This window comes from Haemorhous mexicanus, chromosome 7 (genome assembly GCF_027477595.1).
Source record: "Haemorhous mexicanus isolate bHaeMex1 chromosome 7, bHaeMex1.pri, whole genome shotgun sequence".
Classification (NCBI taxonomy): Eukaryota; Metazoa; Chordata; class Aves; order Passeriformes; family Fringillidae; genus Haemorhous; species Haemorhous mexicanus.
Window position 1 is genome coordinate 3,361,929 of NC_082347.1, and position 21,099 is coordinate 3,383,027.

At 46.0% G+C, this 21,099-nt stretch overlaps 1 protein-coding gene across 1 annotated transcript; it reads left to right on the top strand.

Annotated features, from left to right (window-relative positions):
* Positions 1-4,204: 4,204 nt before the first annotated feature.
* Positions 4,205-21,083, top strand: TSPAN15 (tetraspanin 15). Its single transcript, XM_059850886.1, is given in 9 exon segments — positions 4,205-4,246; positions 4,249-4,305; positions 8,653-8,838; positions 10,689-10,763; positions 12,947-13,042; positions 14,662-14,778; positions 16,915-16,962; positions 18,293-18,409; positions 20,328-21,083. Coding segments are annotated over 9 exon segments (879 nt in total). The 5' UTR covers positions 4,205-4,207; the 3' UTR covers positions 20,472-21,083.
* The last annotated feature ends 16 nt before the right edge of the window (positions 21,084-21,099 follow it).

The window sequence follows — 21,099 nt, forward strand, 5'->3', positions numbered from 1 at the left end:
CTGAAAATGCACACGTGTACACATCGTCCAGAGTGCACTGCAAAGCTCTTCCAGGTGCTTCTTCCAAGCCTTTACACCTCATTAAGCAGCCTAGGGACCTTCCACTTTCTGTGCACAGTTCAGGAGGGCTGCTCGAGACTTGCAATACCAATTCGACAGCTAATAGTGTTCTTTAATTTGTTTTTTTTAATATGTTGTCTGAAATCCCTGCAAATTTGAAGAATAGGAGGAAAAACCTCCACATATTTCACTGGGAGTGCACCAAAGTGCTTTATTGCTTACAGAAAGTAGAACAGAAGCCCTCAGAAAACGGGCTGCACTTATTGACCCTTCAGTGGGGGAGCTGTGACCTCTCTTGGCTGACTTTGAAGACATTCAAGGTGCTCAGGTTTCTTAGGAGCCTTATTGAGAGCCATCTGCCCCGGTCCCTGATCTGTCACTCAGGTGACAATGGAAGAGCAGCCACCCTTTGGTCGACATTTCATGGTAGGAGCCAGGAGGGATTTGCCTCCCTGTATCCACACCCACTCCTTTTATTCCTGTGCTGGTTGTGCATTGACAAGGTTATCATCTTGGAGCCTGGCCAGCCATTTAGTGGGTGCTCTCAGCCTTTGGCTTGGAAACTGGAGCAATTTTTGACACAGGCTGGCTCCAGATTCCTCAGGGAAGTCACATTTGCCTGAGACAGTGGGTAAAACCTGCCTCAGCAATGGTTTTGGGACTTACACCAGAGAAAGGGATTACCTGAGAGCAGGGGGTTGGGGTTTGGCTGGTTTCACTGTTGTTTTTATTATGGGCAGGATTGTCAAGGCCAAACATTACAATGCTGAGTCACCAGTCCCGGGTCTGAGCAAAGGGTGAGAGATGCAAACAAAAGATGTGGGTCTGCAGGGTCAGAAGGGAGATTGAGGTGGGTTTTGTGCTTTGGAAACATGATACAAGGTAATACAGGCAGCAGAGGCTTTAATTGTGTTGCAAGTTGGACTCTGCTTTTGGAGGAAGAACCTTTGTCCAGGGAGCAGCTCTGAGAGCAGGAGATGAGGACCATGAGCATCCAGCTTGGGTGGGGCAAAGTGCAGCTCCCTCAGCCAGAGCTGGGCTGGAAGGAAGAGGCAAAGTTGCCTCTGAAAAGCTTTGGGTCTCTCTGACATGGTTTGGTGCAGGGCTAGCTGTAGTTCACTTCTTTCTGCAGATCTCCTAAAGCCCTGGGGCAAATGCTCTGCAGTCCTGATGCTCCTGGTGTCTTTAGGAAAACCCCTGGCCATGAGTGAGGAAATGTGAAAGTTACTGATCCTTAATATTGTGAAAAAAGCCAATCACTTGGTTTTTTTAAATTTTAAAAGTTTAATGATAATAAAATGGTGATAAAAATAGCAACATAATTAGAGCAATAATAATTTGGACAATTCGGATTTAGGACAATATGAGACAATAGAAACAAAGAGTTAGGGACAGTCTGGGTGCCTCTTTCTGGGCAAAATAAGCCCGAAAAAGGCCCCACGTTAACAGAGGATTAACCCTTAAAACAACAGCCTGTTGCATATTCATACACCTCATCCATGATGCACCAATTCCATTCAAACCCAGGATTCTGTCTGGGCAGTGTCAGCTTCTTCCTCTGAATCCTGACTGAATCTTCAGGGCTGAGCAAGGTGGGAAGAAGTTCATTTCTTCTGATAATGGAGCAATAAATTCTCTTTCTCTGAAAGATTTGGGTGTCCTGTGGCTGCTGTCTCACTGTTAGTCCTCTCTTTAAAAAAGAATCTTACATAGCACAGTTTCTATTTTAACATTATGTTATAACCTAAAACTATATTTAACACACTACTTAAGAAAATGAATACAGCATCACTGTCTAACACAACACATATAATATTCCTTTGAATATTTGTGAAAAGCCAATCCTAAAATACACACTTTTCACAATATGAACAAAACCACTGCTAGTTGTGCTGTTGGGAGGTCCCAGGAGCAGGTGCTGTAATGAACAACCTGCCAGGCTCTGTGTTGGCAAACTGCAGCCCTGTGCTGCTCTGGGCTCAGGGGGAGAGAACACAATCCCCATGGACCCTTAGGCAGTCCATAAAATCTTGCTTTAACCACAATTTGCTGCCACACTCTGTCCAGAAATCTTGCCATTTGTATAGACAAAGTCTGGCATTCAGGAAAAGAAAGGGATTGCCCAATTATGGTCGAGCAGTTTCAATTATTGTCGTGCAGTTTCAAAACAGGAACTTGTTTTGATACATTGACTCAGTTCTGAGGGAAAACAACAGGAAAACAGACACTCCTTTACTCAGCTTCCCCATCCAGCAGGACGTGCCCTGAAATTTTATGTGCAGGAGTCAGCACAAAGGACAAGGTAAGGTATTAAAAGAGTCAATTAATTTAGTTAAATAGTCAAACAAGGAAGAGGCCTAAGTGCCAAGAACATGCTTGGATGTGAATGACACCCCTGAGACGTGGAGACTATGTGACAGACACTAATTCCCAGCAACTGCATGCGATGGGATTTCCAGCCCGCAGGCCATTGCTAAGTGTCAGGGATATTTGCAAATCTCCCTGAAAATCGAAGCTGTTGATGTTTTAGGGGATGACTGCTCTGGGACATTGTATTTCTGTCAGAAACATTAGAGGTGAAGAGCTGCTCTGCTGCTGGGAGTGTCCTGGGCTGGATTGTTTTCCAAAAGCAGAATGCAGAAGCACTGCAGGCGATAGCAAAAGCACTTTTATTAAAGAATTATCCAGGGATATTTTTTTAGCCTTTAGAAACGAGACTTTGGTGCACTGTATGAGCTAAAGAAATGATGTGTGACTGAAATGTTTACACAGTTCTCAGAGGTTTCCCAGCCTCTCTGCTAGGTAACTTAAGGATAAATGCTGCCCCACTTCACCTCCTCTGACAGCAGACACCGATTTTCAATGCCATCTGTCCCCGCTCCGGGCCAGGGTGAAAGAACCGACTCTGTGACACTTGTCTGCCACTTTGAACGAGACTTTTATCCGCCGGGGGGAACACAGCCCTTTGTGGGACAGGAGCGCTGCACGGCGGGCTGGAAAGGGCTGATTTCATCTCGGAGGCATGGATGGCGTTCGCAGCTCATGATCCAGCACGGGCAGGACGTGACCTTCCCCTGCTGTGCAATCGCCTGGGTGACAGCGAGAGGGAAATGCCCCGGAACGCTTCCCCGTGCCGGCGAAGGGCGCTGGGATTCTGCTTTGCCAGTTTTGGGATGCTCCACCAAAAACCTTCCACGGCTGTATTTTTGTCCGGCGGCTTGAATGGCGATGGCAGAGCTCGGGGGATGCGTGTAGCGCTGCCAGGTTCCTGCTGGAGCAGCCAGATCTGCTTCTCCTGCGGGGCTAATCCCGAGCGAGAGAGCGGCCGGGCGTTTGTTCGCCGAGGGAATTGAAAGAGAGAAAAAAAGGAGGAGAGGGAAGGGAAGGGAAGGGAAGGAAGGGGAAGAGGGAAGGGGAAGGGAAGGGAAGGGAAGGGAAGGGAAGGGAAGGGAAGGGAAGGGAAGGAAGGGAAGGGAAGGGGAAAGGGAAGGGAAAGGGAAGGGGAAGGGAGAGGGGAAGGGGAAGGGAAGGGAAGGGAAGGGGAAGGGAAGGGAAGGAAGGGAGAGGGAAGGGGAAGGGAAGGGAAGGGGAGGGGAAGGGGAAGGGAAGGGGGAGGGGGGAGGGGAGGGGAGGGGAGGGGAGGGAGGGGAGGGGGAGTGGGGAGAGGGGAAGAGAAGAGAAGAGAAGAGAAGAGAAGAGAAAGAAGAGAAGAGAAGAGAAGAGAAGAGAAGAGAAGAGAAGAGAAGAGAAGAGAAAGGAAGAGAAGAGAAGAGAAGAGAAGAGAAGAGAAGAGAAGAGAAAGAGAGAGGAAGAGAAGAGAAGAGGAAGAGAAGAGAAGAGAAGAGAAAGAAGAAGAGAAGAGAAGAGAAGAGAAGAGAAGAGAAGAAGAGAAGAGAAGAGAAGAGAAGAAGAGAAAGACGACAGGCGAAGGCGCAGCTCTCCAGCCGCTCCCGGTGCCGCTCCCGCGTTTCGCTCCCGGTGCCGCTCCCGCTGCCGGAAGCGCTGGCCGGGCCCGCCGTCGGGGCGGCCGCTCGGGCCCGGGAGGGGGCGGAGGGCCCGGGGAGGGGGCGGAGGGCCCGGTGAGAGGAGGAGAGCCCGGGCAGGGGGCGGAGGGCCGGGCGGGGGCGGCGGCAGGTGCCGCGGGAGGATGGCGGCGGGTGACCCGGAGCAGGCGCGCTACTGCGGCGGCGGCTCTCGTACCTGTGCCTGAAGCTGAGCCTCATCACCTACTCCACCACCTTCTGGGTGAGCGCCTCGGGGGGCTCGGGGGGTCCCGCACGGCCCGGGGAGCGCCTCGGCAAGAGAGGGGGGTTTCCGCGGCTGTCGCACCCGTGGCCGTGACACCCTTGCCGAGGGAGTGACAAACTGGTTCTGGCGGATGGGGACGGGCAGGGGTTGGAAGTTGGGCAGGTGAGGATCGCTCGGGGGCGCAGGGAAGCGCGGCTCTGCCTGCGGGCCAGGTGGGCAGACGAAGCCTTTGCCCTGCAGCGTCACTCCCGCTGGGGTGGGTTTGTCCTGAGCTCCGGCAGGGTGAGGCTGCCCGGCTGCGGAGTCACAGGTGGGTGGCACTTGCTCTCCCTCCTCATCCAGGTAAAGCCAGAGAGTCCCAGGTGGTGGGGCCAGACTGTGGCCACTGAGTTCTGCCATGGGGTAAATCCACACCAGGCACCCCCCGGGCTGGAGGAGCCCCTGGGGCTCTTTGCAAGTGCTCTTTGTAGCAGCGGGATTTTTAAAGGTGCTTTTTTCAGGCTCTGGGATGCTGGGAAGATGCTGGCTTCAGGTGGTGCTGATGCCAGAGGTGCTCAGGCAGGGATTTTTTTCTGTCTGGCTTTTTCACTTGAAATGCTGCTGAAATTCTAGTTTGGCTCGTCTGTTTTTGTCTGACACGGTGTTTACCAGCTGGGAGCATAGGGATTTTTGCTTTGCTGCGTGGGAGAAGAGGCTTAGATCCACCAGGTTTGATAGTGAGTGTCAGATTCACGCTGGGATTTAATGAACAAAGACTGAAATGCAAAGTGTTCGGGTGCAATTCAGGCTTTTTGGGATCTCAGATATCTTTTGTCTGTCTTAGCAGAAAAACCAACACTTGGGTTTAGACTCCTGATGCTCCTTGTGTTCCTCCACAGCTCTTCTGCAGTTGTGAGTTTCAGAAAAGGGAAATTCAAATTTCTTTATTTAATTCTGTGTTATTTTTCAGACCCTTTTTTGCAGCATGTCCTTCGCAGAGTGCCGTGCTCGTTGTCTGCTCTGCATTTTCTGTCGGCAGCAGGGCCCCGGCTGGTGGGATGTAAACATTCATCTGGGGGCAGAGAAAGGGCCCTTCTGAATCCATCCTCGGAGGACAAAGCCTCTTTCAGGCAGCCCGAGGATTTTATTTACTCTTTGTAGCCGCTCCCTCTGGATTTTCAATGCTCTGCCCTCGTTTCTAAACGAGAGCTTCCATTTGTTGGCCAGGGAGATGGTTTGCTCTGGGAGGGGGGAGCATGGGGGCTGGGAGGGGGGGAAGGAAGGATGGGGAAGGACAGGGGGGTGTTTTGGGAAGGCTGGTGCTGGGCAGCATCCTGCTGGTGCTGCGGGAGGCGCGTGGGCATCGCCCGCGGGGTTTCCTTTTGTTGCGGCTCAGCCAAGCAGATCTCATCAGCTGGAAATGTCACTTCTCTTCTCAGCACTGTTCTTCTTGCTGAGTTTGTCGTTTTAGGTTTGTGTTTGTTTTTTTTTTTTTTTTCTTTAATCAGTGTAAATGGAAGTAAAGCTGTGGGAGTGTTGGATTTCTTGAATGTTGGGTGGATTGTGGTGTTGTGCTGCTGTTTGGGGCTTTGACCCGCTGGATGCCGAGTTCATTTGGTTCCCTCCCTTCTGCTGCACTTCCTCTGGTACCTCATGAGTGGTGAAGTCCCAGACCTGAGTCCCCAGGACGGATTTAAACCCCCAGGAATGAAATACCAGCCTTCTCCAAAGCAGAAAGGAAATTAAAGCATTGCTGGGAATGCCAGGGGGGGATGTTTGCTACAGGCCTTGTGATCTCCCCCTGTCACCCAGGGCTTTTTAAAAAACCAGCTGACACTGTAACTCTTACAGACACCTCTGGAAAAGGTGAATGGGGCTGCAGTGTGATTTGGGGAGAGTGGGGCTGTGATGGGATTTGGGGAGAGTGGGGCTGTGATGGGATTTGGGGAGAGTGGGGCTGTGGTGGGATTTGGGGTGAGTGGGGCTGTGATGGGATTTGGGGTGAGTGGGGCTGTGATGGGATTTGGGGAGAGTGGGGCTGTGATGGGATTGGGGGAGAGTGGGGCTGTGATGGGATTGGGGGAGAGTGGGGCTGTGATGTGATTTGGGGTGAGAGGGGCTGTGATGGGATTTGGGGAGAGTGGGGCCGTGATGGGATTTGGGGAGAGTGGGGCTGTGATGAAAAGTTCTTGCCCAGCTGAAACAAAATCCAGCGTTTTCAACAGAAGGTGCTGTTGTTGAGCTTTATTTAAGAGAAAGAACTGGAGATACAGGGTTAAAGCTTCTGCTAATAAAGAAATTCTTCCCCCTTCTCTTGGGAAAGCAGCTTCTGTGTGTGCAAAAGCCCCAGAGAAATCCCCTGGTGTTTGCTGGTGGATGCTCATCCCGTGTGAGTCAGGGCAGTTGGTTTTTCCTGTGCTGGAATTGCCAAGCTGGGAGCTGTCCTGCGGGATGCAGGATGTAAACAGCCCCTGGCTCCCCAGGCTGGGGTTGTGTCCCCACCCCCAGGCACAGGGAGGGAGAGCACAGACAGGAGCAGAGGCTGGGCTGGGGTGGCTGCTGGGTGAGCACATCTGCTTGCCACCAGTAAATGCTGCTCTTAAAGGTTTTTATGAAATGCTTAAGAAAAGAGAAGATAATGAAAGCATAAATCTTGGAGGGCGTGGGAGCACAGATGGAAGTGAAAATGGATGGGGATATGTGTGTATAAAGATGCTATATATATCTTAAATATGAGTATATGTGTATATAAAGATGCTATATATATTTATGTGTCTTAAGTTCTTAAAGTAGGAAGTATTCCCCCTGAAATTTAATAAGAATTAAATTTTTTTTAATGAGAAAACTATGGTTCAGAAAAAGACATTTCAGTAAGAAGTTCTAGTCTTGAAACAACACTCTTGTTGAAATTCTGACAATCCCTATCAAGCTTTAATACCTGTGGTTTATGTCCAGTGTTTCTTTTTTTTTTTGACTTTTTAAACAAGGGATCTACCAGGCAAGAGTTATTGCTGTTCATGTTTGCAGGAGAATCTGGTTTTGGGGTTGCTCTCAATTTGCTCAAATTTTAAGTTGCTTTTTAAATAGCTTCAGTGTATTTCCTTTTTATGGGTGAACCCTGCTGAGAATTTTCTCTCTTTTAATGACAAGCTGGTGGCATTCCCTACATATTGTCCTTTGGTGTCATTATTCATTTCCATAGAAAATCAAGAACTTCCAGTAAGTTGCTATTTATTTTAAGATATCCCATAATTAAAAAAGGATTTCAGCTGTTTGGCTCATGAGCTGGTAACTCACATGGTGAGTCCCTCCAGCCCTTTGTCTGGGATACACTGTGTCCCATCCAAAGTTAAGGAGGGAAATTAAAAATTAAGAAGTATAATTAAGAAGCACTGGTGTGCAGAGAGCAGACTCGTGTTTCCTGTGGAAATGTCAGCTCAGGAAAGGGGAGTGTTGTTTATCATATGGCCAGAATGATTGATTTGTGTCTGGTCTCTCCCCGGCAGCAAAGTTTTTCCACTGCAATTTTTGTAATTAAGTATTGTGGGCTATTTTTAATTTTAATTAATTCAGCGTAATTCAAAATGATTTGCAGCACTCTGTAGTTTTAATACCAAATGATTTAGACTTAACTAATTATTTTGATTGAAATATCTTTACCTTGTTAAAAGAAATATGTCCCTTCCTATTTCACTTGTCAGCTTTGTCTGGCAGTTGCTCAAGGAGGTGATATAATTTCAGACTTGGTTGTTTGTTTTTTTTTTAAGTTTTTAATCTGGTGCCTTTCTCCTGCTGGCAGCAGGAGTGGAGGTGTAGGAAATATCTGACTGTATTTACTGAGCTCAAATACAGCAGGAGTTAATAGGAGGGGACAGAGAGGCTGTTTGCAGACCAGCCTAGAAACTGGGTTATGTCAGAGGCACATATATATTTCTGTATATTTATACACACAGAGAGAAGGACAGACAGACAGACACAAAAAGGAGGGTCATTAATGCCATAGCAGTGGCTCATATATGTAATATATGTGATCTCAGATGGGTAATGAATTGCATTTCAGCCAGTGATGTATATTTTGATTAGTTTAACTACCAGAATGTTAAAACATGATGAAATATATTTTTGAAGTGAAAAACTTTCATTTTTTTCCAACTCAGCTCTTTTTCTTCTTTAGTCTTTGAGGGTTTTTAATTTATTTATTTATTTATTTTAATCCAAACTTCTGCTTTGGTTGTTTCATTGTTTATAATGAATCCTGAAGTGAGCAGTGGCAGGTTCCTGTGTACTCACAGCCTGTCATCTCTGTGCTAACTGGCAGAAAAAAATAACATGTTATTTATGTTAAATAATCTGTTTCTCTTCCAGGTGATCGGAGCCCTCATCCTCGCTGTTGGGATTTATGCAGAAATTGAAAGACAGAAGTACAAAACTCTAGAAAGTGCCTTTCTAGCCCCAGCAATTATTTTAATACTTTTGGGCATTGTGATGTTCCTGGTATCCTTTGTGGGTGTACTGGCTTCTCTGAGAGACAATTTATGCCTTCTGCAAGCAGTAAGTGCTGGAATTTTTATTCCTAATTTCTAAGGCTTGTTGCTTTTGCTTTCCACTGTTCCTCTGAATTCACACCCAGAACTATGTCTGCACTGAAAAATATTTGAACGAGGTTTCTTTTTTAAAAGTTTTATTTAAATCTGAATTTTGTGACTCTCCCCTCCCCACACCTCAGGGAGCAGCAGCATTGGGTCTTGCCAGTGACAGGACCAGTGAGGGTCTGAGCCCAGTGCTGGGAAAAGGAGCTTCCCAGCAGCTCAGGTGCTGTGGAAAATAACCAGAATGTGAGTTATTATCAGGCCTTGTGTATCTTGTGCAAACTCAGCTGCTGACGTGCCAGTTGATGCTGGGTTTCAGCCCAGAGGAAGCAGCTCGAGAGGGAAGCCCTGGCTCAGTGGCCAGAGTCTGTCTGTCCTCCCCTGGGCAGTGCAGTGCAGAGGGGAGATGGGGAAATGTGTGTTCAAAGCTAGACCTGGAGCTCTCAGAGGGTGAAATGAAAGGGACGAAGTTTTTCACCCCAGTGCCTCTGAAAAGGTGAATTTTAGGGAAATTCCTGTGGTTGCAGATGGGAGCTGCACATGTGACTAATTAAAATTAAAGTGTGCAAACTTCATTTCCACCTGCAGAGAATCACACAGGGTTTGGGCTGGAAGGGGCCTTTCACAGCCCACCTTTGCAATGAGCAGGGTCACCTTGCACCAGCCCAGGCTGCTCAAAACCCAGACCAGCCTGGCCTTGTCACATCAGTCTAACAAAATGCTAAATTCCTGGTTTGTTATGGAGGGCAAGGCCAGAAATAACCATGGGGTTTGAATTTATCCTGGAATTTTACTGAGGGCCCCTCCTCAGGCTTCTTCCCACTGAGCATGGTGGTATGTCAGATGCCAGGAACATTTTCTGTTCCCATCCTGGTAGCAAACCCAGCTGGGCATTGAACAAAGCAAGTCCCTGATGCCAGCTTCCCAGGCTGATTCCAGATTTAGCAGGAGAAAAGACACCTGTCTGGTGAATTCCTGACACTGAGCACACAGGAGTTCAAGCAGCTTTCAGGGGAGAGCTTTAGGGATTGTTTTCAGACAAGGGATCTGAAAAATTCACTCCTGATGAAGCTCATTGTTACACAGCAGACCTAAATTCACTCAACACTTGCCTTTTGTGCCTGAAGGGTTGGGAAAACATTTCAAGTACTGGCATGCAGCAGCTCTCTCACAGTCCAGTGGTTTTTTTTTTTTTTTCCTGTTTTTCACATTTTGCACACACTTTGATGGGCAGTCACAGATGCACACGTGGTTGTGTGTGAGTGCACTTGTGAGCACGTGTGTATAAACAGGCAAATAAATGTGGGAAGGCACACACTAAAAGCTACTAAGCCTGGAATTTTGCTTTGATTTAGCATTGGCAGTGTAGAAGAAGGTGGTTTGGATTATCTTAAGGTGTGCTGCTTTATCCACTAATTGAAAGCTAACAGGTAAGTGCTGGTTTTGTAGGGAGCAAAGATCAAAACATGAAGTGTGGTGGGGTTTGCAGCAATCAATGTGCTTCTCTGGGATGCTGGTGTGTAAGAAGAATCTTGGCAGGATAATTTCATCTAATGGTTTTGAGTCCGTTCAGAGCAGGAAAATAATGTTCTTGCCAATTGGGCAAAACCCAGAATAATTTAAGTGAGGAAAAAAAGGCTTTCTCATGACATTGACAGTTTCATAAGAACAAACCCATAATTTTGTATTTTCCTTTAAAATGCCGTGCTGAAAGCCAAGTCTATTGGCAGTCGAATGCTGGACTTAAAGGAGCTAATTGCAAGAGTAATTGGAGTTCTGTCTAATGACTCACTTGCCCTTGTTTGCCTGCAGTTCATGTACATCCTTGGTATCTGCCTGCTGATCGAGCTGACAGGTGGAGTGGTGGCCCTGATCTTCAGGAACCAGGTGAGCTGCTTGCTTCAGGTGTTGGCAGGATGGAGCTCTGCTAAACAGCAGCTGCTGTCTTGGTTTGGAAAGACAGGAGTCTGCTAGGGAAGACAGGAAAATGGGGAATGTGAACCCCTCCCCCTTGGAATTGCTGTAGATTTAAAATTAAGGGGCTCTCAGGCAAAAATATGGGAGCAGGAATAACAGTTCTTTAATAGGGAAGGAAACAAAAGGATAAAATAAACAATGCAGTAAACTAGAACACTGACAGAGTCAGAGCACAGCCTGACACCCTGTGGGTCAGGGTGCTGGCAGCATCCCATTGGGATTGTGGCTGCAGCCCTCCTGCAGTGCCAGGGGTGGTTCTGCTGGAGCAGGGATCCTGGAGAAGGGTGGAATCTTCCTCTGAAGAGCCAGTGAAGAAGCCGTGCTGGTGTTCCAGAACCTCCAGATTATATCCAGGTAGGAATGCTTGGCTCCTCCCTCTGGGCTCACATCTCCCAATGGGATGCTGTATTCTTATCAGCCATGCAGGGACGTTCCATGGCCTGTTATCAGCAGGTGTTCCCCTTCCCCCAGGGAGGAGTGGGTGTGGAAGAGGTAAGGAAAGGCTTTTCTGGGGTTTGCCGCCGTTCTGGAGAGGAATTCCAGCTTAAGGAGCTTGGAGGAAATCTGGAAATGTGCAATATGGGCAGGATGAGTTTCCAGCTCTTGGTGGATGACAAAATGCTTTCTTCTGTTTTGACATCTGGGTCTGACTGCTGATTTGGGACGTTTCCAGACGGATTTGGACGCTGTTGTTTTTTTAATGGCCCAAATGTTTTGCCTCAGTTAAAGGACAGCTCTTCCCTGCCCACATCCATAAGCAACATAACAGATTTATTTGGGAGACTCCATCATTGACAGGCGGGCTGTAGCTGTATTCAACCCTTGGTTTTTCTGCACAGAAAGCAGAAAAATCAATTTTATTCAGTTAGGAATGCTTTAAAATATAAATGCTTTCACTATGGCAAGTACTAGATGCCCATGCTCTGATTTTTAGCAGGACAGCTACACTTAGGGGCAGCTTTCTTCCCTTGTTTTTCAAGGTTAGTGGAGAAGTTTGGCTTAGTATGGGGAGAACAAGAAAGTATTTATGGAAGCTTAGAGTAGTAGCCTCTATGTGTGTCCTGTTTGTTTTGCATGTCATGTGCATTTCCCCCATTTCTTTCTCTACTTCCTTTTCAAATCTGTAGAGTCTAAATGAGGTTTCTGACCAGCTAGGAGGGTCCTGTATGATTTCTCATCACTGATGTGATAATCCTTTTTGTTCTGGTTAGTCTGTGGGTGTTGCAGTTTGTAATACTGAGAAGATGAGTGGGTGTATTTCAGGTTTTCTGACCTGTAAGGCTTTAGCTTTGTCCATTTCAGCAGCTGGATTGAAAGGAAAGTTGTTTCATTCTGGTAGTGATTAGTCCTTGGTTTTGTTGTGCTAAGATTGTGCTGGATCTTGAAAACTAAATACTCTTTTTTTTCTTTCCCCTTTTCTCTCATCTTCTGAACTTTACAAACACTTTGTTGATTTCATTTTAGTGTGCCACGCTGAGGAGACACCATTTTATCTCTGCTGTCGCCACACTGCCATATTTCTCAAAACAACCACTGTAAAACATACAAACACACCTTTTTTTTCCACTCCAAGTGGAGCAAAGCTCTCTATCTGGCAATTATGGACTCTGGAAAATCCAATTAATGGAAAATTCACAGAAAATAAAATTCCTGGTTGGGGGTGACACAGCCAAGTCTTGTTGCTCGGGGCGTGCTGCAGACCATGGTGCCAAGATCCACCACCCAACCCCACTGCTCTGCCATCCAGGAGATGAGGAGGGTCCCCAGTGACAGGATCCTGGGATATCCATGTGCCAGGGGTGATGGGACCATCTCTGGGAGGAGCTGGGAAGGTCTCAGCAGGGAGAGGTGTCACACTGCTGGAGCTTGCCAGCCCAACCCCAGCAGTGAGGAGAACAGATGGTTGATCCCTGCAGGGCTGTGCTAAAATTTTAATGAGTGTTTTGGGTTTTTTCTCCAAAAAAAAGGGAAAAAAAGCCTTTTCCTTTGTGCTCATCAGTTACACTTGTCACTTTAACCTGCTCTTCTGATTCTCTTCCAGCCCATGTGCCCACTGTGCAACCCATGAATCTTTGTTTCCTTTTGCTTTCTAGACAATCAAATTCTTGAATGATAACATTAGAAGAGGAATTGAGAATTACTATGATGATTTAGACTTCAAGAACATCATGGATTCTGTTCAAAAGCAGGTTTGTTGGTTTTGTTTTTCCCCCCCCTCTTGGACTAACTGAGCAACAGCTTTGAGTTTTTCCAGGGGTGTGCCAATCAAGTTGGTACTGATGAGGGGGATGAGATCTTGTGTGAGATCTCTTATGGTGGTCAGGGCTCATCCAGCACTCCAGCTGGCTTTTAAAACCCTCTTACATCACTGCAAAAAGAGAGGCCCAAAATGCAGCTTTTGCCTTGGCAGGTGCAATTGAAATGCTCAGGGTTAGATCCTACAAACCTGCAGGTTTATAGTGATCCCACAGCTGGATGGAGACAAATTCAGCCTAAATTCCAGCCATGGCCTGGCACTCAAAGCTTCTGCTGGCTGGTGCAGGAGATTGAGAAGCATCTTGTTAACAGGAGGCATTGGAAAAGGAGAAATGAGGTGGCATTTAGAACAGGAGGCATTGGAAAAGGAGAAATGAGGTGGCATTTAGGCTGCCACAGCCTGGGCTGTTGTGTGGCTGCTCGAGGGGCATGCACAGAGCTCTCTAACAAGGTGGTTATTGGAGGGAAATACCACTGCAAGAGAATCTACCTGTCATTAAAATTCAGAAACTGTGGTGAGCCCAGCTGGGCATTACTTAATGGCACGTGGAGTTGACTCACAGCCTTGTTTTATTTTTTATTTTTAATAAGGTTGATCTGTTGAAATGTTTATTGGGTTATTGAAGAGCTCTGCCATGCAGCTCAGAGGCTGTAGAAGAAGCAAAAAGTGTTCAGCAATGTGATGTCAGGGCCCATGTGGTGTCTGTGACCATGCCAAGTCATGGTTATTAAAAAAAATTGACTTAGGAAGTGATCCATAGATTGTAGGACATCGTTATGGAGATGGCAGCCTGCTTTGAAAAACAAAGTTAGCATGGAAAGTCTGTCAGAAGCAGAGCATCCTGAGGAAATTTTGTCATTAGACTCCATAATGCTTTAAATTTTCCATGCACTGCCCAAAATGATGGCTACGTACACATGAGTGATTAAATGAGCTCCTCCTTTCCCCTTCGTTTAAATTATAAAGGGAATGTTTATATAAAGTCAGTGTAAACTTGGAGTATTTGTTTGCCAGCTTTCAGTTCTTCTAAATTACACCCACAATGTTTTGGTGAGATTAATTTATGCCTTGGAGCAAGGCTTTTGTCTTTTAGATCCAGTTGGAAATGGAGTTGGAAGCCTTAAAACAACTGCAGAGGTAGATTGCAGGTCAAGATAGAGCCAGTGTAAAAGCAGTGTTTGATGATGTCCAGAGCTGGAAAGATAATTTTTCAGCTCAGAAAAGGTGGGAGGTGGAACTTGGCACCAAGTACCCTGGGTTGTAGTTCAACAGGTGACAGAGGAGAATTACCTTTATCTTTAATTCTTTTTAATTGTATTTATCATGTACATTCATACATGCCGTGCTGATAAGATGACAGAATCTTTTGGTAGCTCAGGGCTTTCAAAATTGTTTTATTCTAGCTTTGTTTTCTACTTGTTCAAAGAGTTTAAGGTACAAATTTTCTTTTCCTTTTCCTTTTGGAATCACAGAACCATTTGGGTTGGAGAAGACCTTAAAGCTCATTGAATTTTGTGTCTTTTTTATTTTTTTTTTTTTTTTTCTCTCCAGTTCAAGTGCTGTGGTGGGGAAGATTACAGAGATTGGTCCCAAAATGTGTACCACAACTGTGCAGCTCCAGGACCACTGGCTTGTGGGGTGCCCTACACTTGCTGCATCAGAAACAGGGTAAGTCCTGGCACCTCAGCATCACTGCTGCTCACTCAAAAAGGAACCTGACTTCAGGAAATCTGGGGTGAGAAGTGAAGGAAAATGGGTCCTTTCCTCCCCTAATGGATCTGTGGGTCTTGACAGCTTCAAAGGGAGGAAATGATGGATTAGATGTGTTGGCTGTGGTCCATTTTACTGACCCACTTCCCAGCCCCAGAAGGGATGTTGGGAGCTCCACTGATCTCGTGGCTCTCCTGAACCAGAGCTGTTTAAAATTCAGTTTTGCTGGTGTTTTCCCCAGGGTTTGCTGCTCCAGCTTTGCCAGGAAGCCTGGGACCTGGTGGCTTCCATGAGTGATGTGCTCCAGCTGCTGTGTGAATTAAAAACCACTCAGAATGACCTTGTCATCTCCAGAATAATCCAAAAATGAGACCTCGGGGTGAGGGCATGCTTGTGGGCACAGGTCTGCCCCAAGCTATCCTTGAAAACCACCTGCCTGTAAAATCCTGGAAGGACTGGAGTCTGAACCAGTTTCTCAGTCTGTGATGAACTGGTCCTAACTGGTGCTGGCAGCTCCAGGAGCAGGCATTGATTTTCATGCAAATGTGCTTTAATTAATTCTGTAATTCACTGCTCTTCATCTGAGGGATGCATGTAATGCTGGATTTGATAGAGAACTGATCCTCAGCTGCTCCAGTACAGGCAGTCCCAGCCTCACTGGGGTTTGTCTCCAGTCTGAACACAAGATAGAGAGATTGGGTGTGTGTAAGAGCAGAGCTCATGATGGATATTCTGCTGCTGCCTGGTTTGGGCTGCCCTTTCAACATCTGCCTTGAGCATGGCTGTTTAATTTAAAAAAAAAGGAAAAAATAGATGCAATGGTTGTGTCAGTAATCCTGAGAAATGTGTACCCCAGGAAGGTGTTTATTATGTGTGCACACTCATTTTTGGTGTGGGGGAATGGATGTGCTTAAATCTGTGATGAGCTTTGATTAATTCTCAGAAACCAAAGCTGAGCAGTCATGCTTTGAGTCTTGGCTGTTTGGGAATAAGAATCTGCAGCTGGATGGAGCAGAACAACTCAGGGAAGGGAAAGCCCTGAAATAAAAACTTCTCCAGGGAAAAACACTGAAATAAAAACTTCTCCAGGGAAAAACACTGAAATAAAAACTTCTCCAGGGAGTGTATTCACTGACAGCTGGGGAAGGGAGGATTGGGCTGCTTGTATCCCATGAAGGATTGAGCTCAGGGAGGTTAAAGGAAGGCAGGGAGAAGCAGTGTGGTCCATGCATGGTGAGGGCTGGTGGCTCTGAGCAGGAGATGCTGGAGCACCAGCACCAGGGCTGTGCATGGCAGCCTCAGGAAAAAACAACCAGGAGATGCATCAATCTCCCTGTGTTTGACAAATCCTTCCAAATACAGGCTGGTTTCTGTCCTGGAAAGCTGCAGAGATGGCTTGTGATTACTCATGGGCTTTGCAGTCATGGAAAACTCCTCTGTAAGAGCCTTCTGCTAACAGCAGCCAGCTCGTGCTGGGGGGGCTCTGAAGGAACTATGTCCATGTCAAATTATTTATTAAAGACTTACACTAGTGGAGCAGACAGAAATTAGTCCCAAATGCTCATAATCCTCTGTTTCCAATGCATTTATCTCCTCTGTGTGCATTTGCTTCTGCCACGACGTCCTGTTACAAATTCTGTGTTTAAGGTTGAAGGATGGGGCTGCCCTCCTTGTGGTCACATATTTTGGGAGTGCCCAAATTATTTGTCACCTTGGCACAAAGGCTGTGTTAACCCCTGGTTTTAGTAATGGGCTGTGTTAAGTCCTTAAGGCTTTAGAAGGAAATCCAGCTGTTTGTTCTGTGCAAACAGCTGTGTCACAGCTCTGTCACAGCTCGATTTGGATGCTGGTGCCACCCTGCTTTGGTTGGATAGGGATGGCTCAAATTGTCAGTGACACACTGGCAGTGCTCATTGCTCTGAAATCACCTGGAGCTCTAAGTAAATCTGACACTGGGGCTGCTGGGATAAACTGGTGTTGGACTGGGAAATAACCCTGTCATTGCTTTTATATCAGCTGGGTGAGCACAGAGTAAATAGTATTTCTGTGCTTTTAGTTTCCTGCTGCAGTTGATATTTGTTGTTTTCTTTTCAGACAGACATTATCAACACAATGTGTGGATACAAAACCATTGACCAAGAGGTAATGTAGCCAGTGCCCACCCTGGCGTGGCAGAGGGTGCTGCTCCTTTTTTTGCTCTGGTATAAAAGTGTTTTCTGTGTGCTTTAATCTGCCAGGCCGTTAAATTGGCAATTAAAATGGTTCTTTTTTTCCTGGAATCATTTCCATCTCTGAGAGAAAACTAATCTTGTTTGATTTTTGTATCTTCCCTTCCTTCCATTTCCTTGTTTGTTGACAACCTCCCCAAGCTGATTGCACAATTAATGCACAAAAAGCTGCTCTCAAAATCTGAAGCAGTGACTTGAGTCGGGGAAAGCTTTTAGTACTTAAAAGCCAAAGCTTCTCACTGAGTAAAACTGGCACTGATAAAAGCCAGCTTAGCTGTTTTTGAGTGTTTTATATCCCAGGAGTGGGTGTTTTATTTTTAAGCCTGTGGTAGCACACCTGGAGGAGCAGTGGGATTTCCCTGGCTGCCTTCTCCTCCCTCCAGGAGTGGGATGGGGCCTCCTCCTTCAGCCTTCCCTTTTGGGAACAGCCCCAGAGACTCCAGAGGAGGGACTGCCAGCTCAAGGCAGTAATTGCAGAGTGATTAAGAAGGGAAATTGGTAATTGGACCTGCCCTGAGTTCTCCAGTGCTGGGAGGAGGCAGGGTGGGGGCTGGTCTGGAAAAGCTCCTCTCCCCAGCTCGTTTGAGGCACTTGGAGCACAATGCCAGCCTGGGTTGTTGGTTTTTGGGATTACTGGTTATCTTTAAATGCAGCTTGTCTTCATTCAGCTTCACTGATTTGTGGCTTAATCACCTGAACGCTGCAGGCAGGCTCTAACCCGGGGCACTTCAGCTTATGCTTAACTTCACCCCATTCACTGCCCAGGACCCTCTGCAGCCTCGAGTGCTTTTATATTATGGGTTGGGGTCAGGGAGCAGCACAGCTTGCAGGACTGAATCCGAAATCCTCTTGTTCCTGTCCTTTATTGGGTCTTTTTGCAAACAATTTATGTTTTTCCACTGATGTGTTTTCAACTTGGGAGCAGAGATGAAAGCTGAAGAGAGACTTCTCTGCTTGCCAAGTGCTCTTAAATGAGGGTTGGGTGCATTTCTTGTTGAAAAATAGCCGCAACAAACAGGTTTAAGACAATGAAGTTACTTATTTGGGTGTAGAATAACTTTTAAAAAGCAAAGTGCGGAGCAGCTTAACAAGAGAGGGAAGAGTTCCTGATGAGGTCTTTGTTAAACTCAGTGGGTTCAAGGAGGTGGGAAGGCAAAGCACATCTGCCTCCCTGAGTTTTGGGGTGCCACGTGCATCTCCCCCCAGTGGAGCTGCCTGCTGAGCCTTGCCCTGGTGTTCTGCAGCGCCTGAGCGTTCAGCACGTGATCCACGTCCGAGGGTGCACCAATGCTGTGCTCATTTGGTTTTTGGACAACTACAGCATCATGGCTGGTGTGCTGCTTGGCATCCTGCTGCCCCAGGTAAGAGAGGGGATGCTCACTGTGAGAGGGAGCATCTGCTTTGGCAGTGTGTGAAATCCCATTTGGCCATCATCATCATTTTCTTTTTGAATTTTATGTAACTGATAAGCTGGGGTGGCTCTCTGGCATTTGAGCCAACCATCTCATTTGTCAGTATGTGAAATCCCATTGAATTTTGAATTTAATGGAGCTGATAAGCTGAGATGGCTTCTGGTCATTTGGTAGCATCACTGTTGCAGGGTTTAGTGAGGCAAGTCCCTTTACTATAACTGATAAACTGAGGTGGCATTCTGCCATTTGAATAATTTGTCAGTATGTGAAATCCCATTTGACGATCATCATCATTTTCTTTTTGAATTTAATGTAACTGATAAGCTGGGGTGGCACTCTGCCATTTGAATAATTTGTCAGTATGTGAAATCCCATTTGAACACAATTGTAATTTTCTTTTCAGATTTAGCTGATAAGCTGGGGTGGCACTCTGATCATTTGGTAGCATCACTGTTGTAGGGTTTGGTGAGGCAATTTGCTTTTTCTTGGGATTTTTTTTTCTTTGGGTCCTCCCCTATCCATGACAACTGTGACTTCCCAAATCTCCTGTGAGGCAAGCTGCCTGTGCTGCCTGCCTGGGGCTGGGGCAACATCAAAGACCACTCTTAAGTCCTATTCCCTAAAAAACCTTCATAACCTAAAAAACAATTACACTCAAAAACCTAACAAATCCATAATTAGTTAATTAGTCCATCTTTAAAATACTACAAACAAAGCTACCATTTTCAACAAGAGCAAAACAAAACATTTCAAGTCCCTGTCACATTGTTTTGTGGAGATAAAACTGTACAACTTTGTGAAAGTTGTAAAGCTGGTGTGTTTATTACAGCTCTGGACACATGTGGAGGTTCTTCTCCCTAAAAGACATGTGCACCTCTGGGAACTTCAGATTTTTTTCTTTTTAATCTCTCTCTCAAATACTTATGCATGCAATTTCACAATAGGTTTATAGATAATAATTTTTACAAATTTTGAGTGACATTTGCCTAATTCTTCGTGATCAGAAAGAATTCTTAGGTCAGGTTGACCTGCTCTCTCAGCAGCTTCTTTCTCTCTTTATCTCTGTCTTTCAGCTGAAATAGTTTTTCTGAGCTTAGGCTTTTTATGAGAACAGGTATTTAGACTAAACAGCTTTGTTTTCAAACTATAGACTTAACTCAGAGATGTGCATTTCACTTAAATCAAAATGGATTTCTGCTCTGCAAAATCTCTACTCTGTCTCACCACCATCAACCAAAAAATAATTAAAAAAGCTAACCCTCATTGTGACAGTGTTCACAGGGGTCCCAGGATGAGGGAAGAGATGAGAAAGTTGACTCCATGTTTCAGAAGGCTGATTCATTATTTTTTGATATAGATTATATTAAAAGTATACTAAAAGAATAGAAGAAAGGATTTCCTCAGAAGGCTTAGCTAAGAGTAGAAAAGGAATGAATGACAAAGGTTTGTCCAGTCTGGACAGCTGGACTGGGATTGGCCATTAATTGGAAACAACCAGATGAGACCAATCCCAGATCCACCTGTTGCATTCCACAGCAGCAGAGAATCATTGTTCACATTTTGTTCCTGAGGCCTCTCAGCTTCTCAGGAGGAAAAATCCTAAAGAAAGGATTTTCATAAAACATGTCTGTGACGCCTCATAACCTCTAAACACAAATCCTAGAAAGCATTACACAAAAATACCTATATATAAACAGTCTCTATATACAACAAACCCAATAAAAAACTGTAAAATGAAAAACCTAACGCTGAAAAAAAAAATAATAGTGACAATTATTCTCCTCAAATAATGTAAACACCACGAATCCAAACTTGATAGCCTGTACATCTGTGGTGTAAGAAAACCCTTTTGTGGTTGCCTTGGCAGTTCCTGGGGGTGCTGCTGACGCTGCTGTACGTGACCAGGGTGGAGGACATCATCAGCGAGCACAAGCTGGGCCAGAGCCTCTTCGGGGCCACGCCTGCCCCCAGCCTGGCTGCAGCTGGCTGCTGCATGTGCTACCCTGGCTGATGGGAGCCCAGACCCTGCCAGAGCAGGCAAAGCCAGCTGCTTTGGGCTGTGCTGGCTGTGCAGACCCTGGGGGGCTGGAGCAGCCAGCAGTGGAGACGAGCCAGGACACACCGGAGGGGCCCCGTGGGGCTCTTGGGGCATTAAATTCCTTTCAGTGATTGCTGGGAGATGACAGGGCCAGAAAAAACTGGAGAAGAGCTGAACCTCCACGTCCAGGAAGTGTCTTTGCATCTTGGGATGTTGTGTTTCAGTGTTTGTCCTTCTCCAGCTTTGTTTCCTCGCTCCTCCCAGAGAGATTTCTTGCTGATCCACGTGGTGAACATGAAAGCTGTGTTTAACAGTGGGGTTTTATGCTAATCATGGTGAATTTACATTGCTCAGTGCCTTTTAATAAGGGGGCAAATGCCAGTGTCAAATCAGTCAGGTAATGCTTGATCTATTTTTTAATGCAGTTTATTACTGTGTGGCTTTTGTATGAACTTACAAGATGTTTGAGTCTTGGATGTACTGTATTTTTCCCCTTTAGTAAATTAACTAGGTGATTTATGACTTTATATTTTTTTTGGAGTTCTGTATGTCAAGATGTTTCTAAAATTTACTGTTGCAATAAAACCAATGAGTTGTTTTT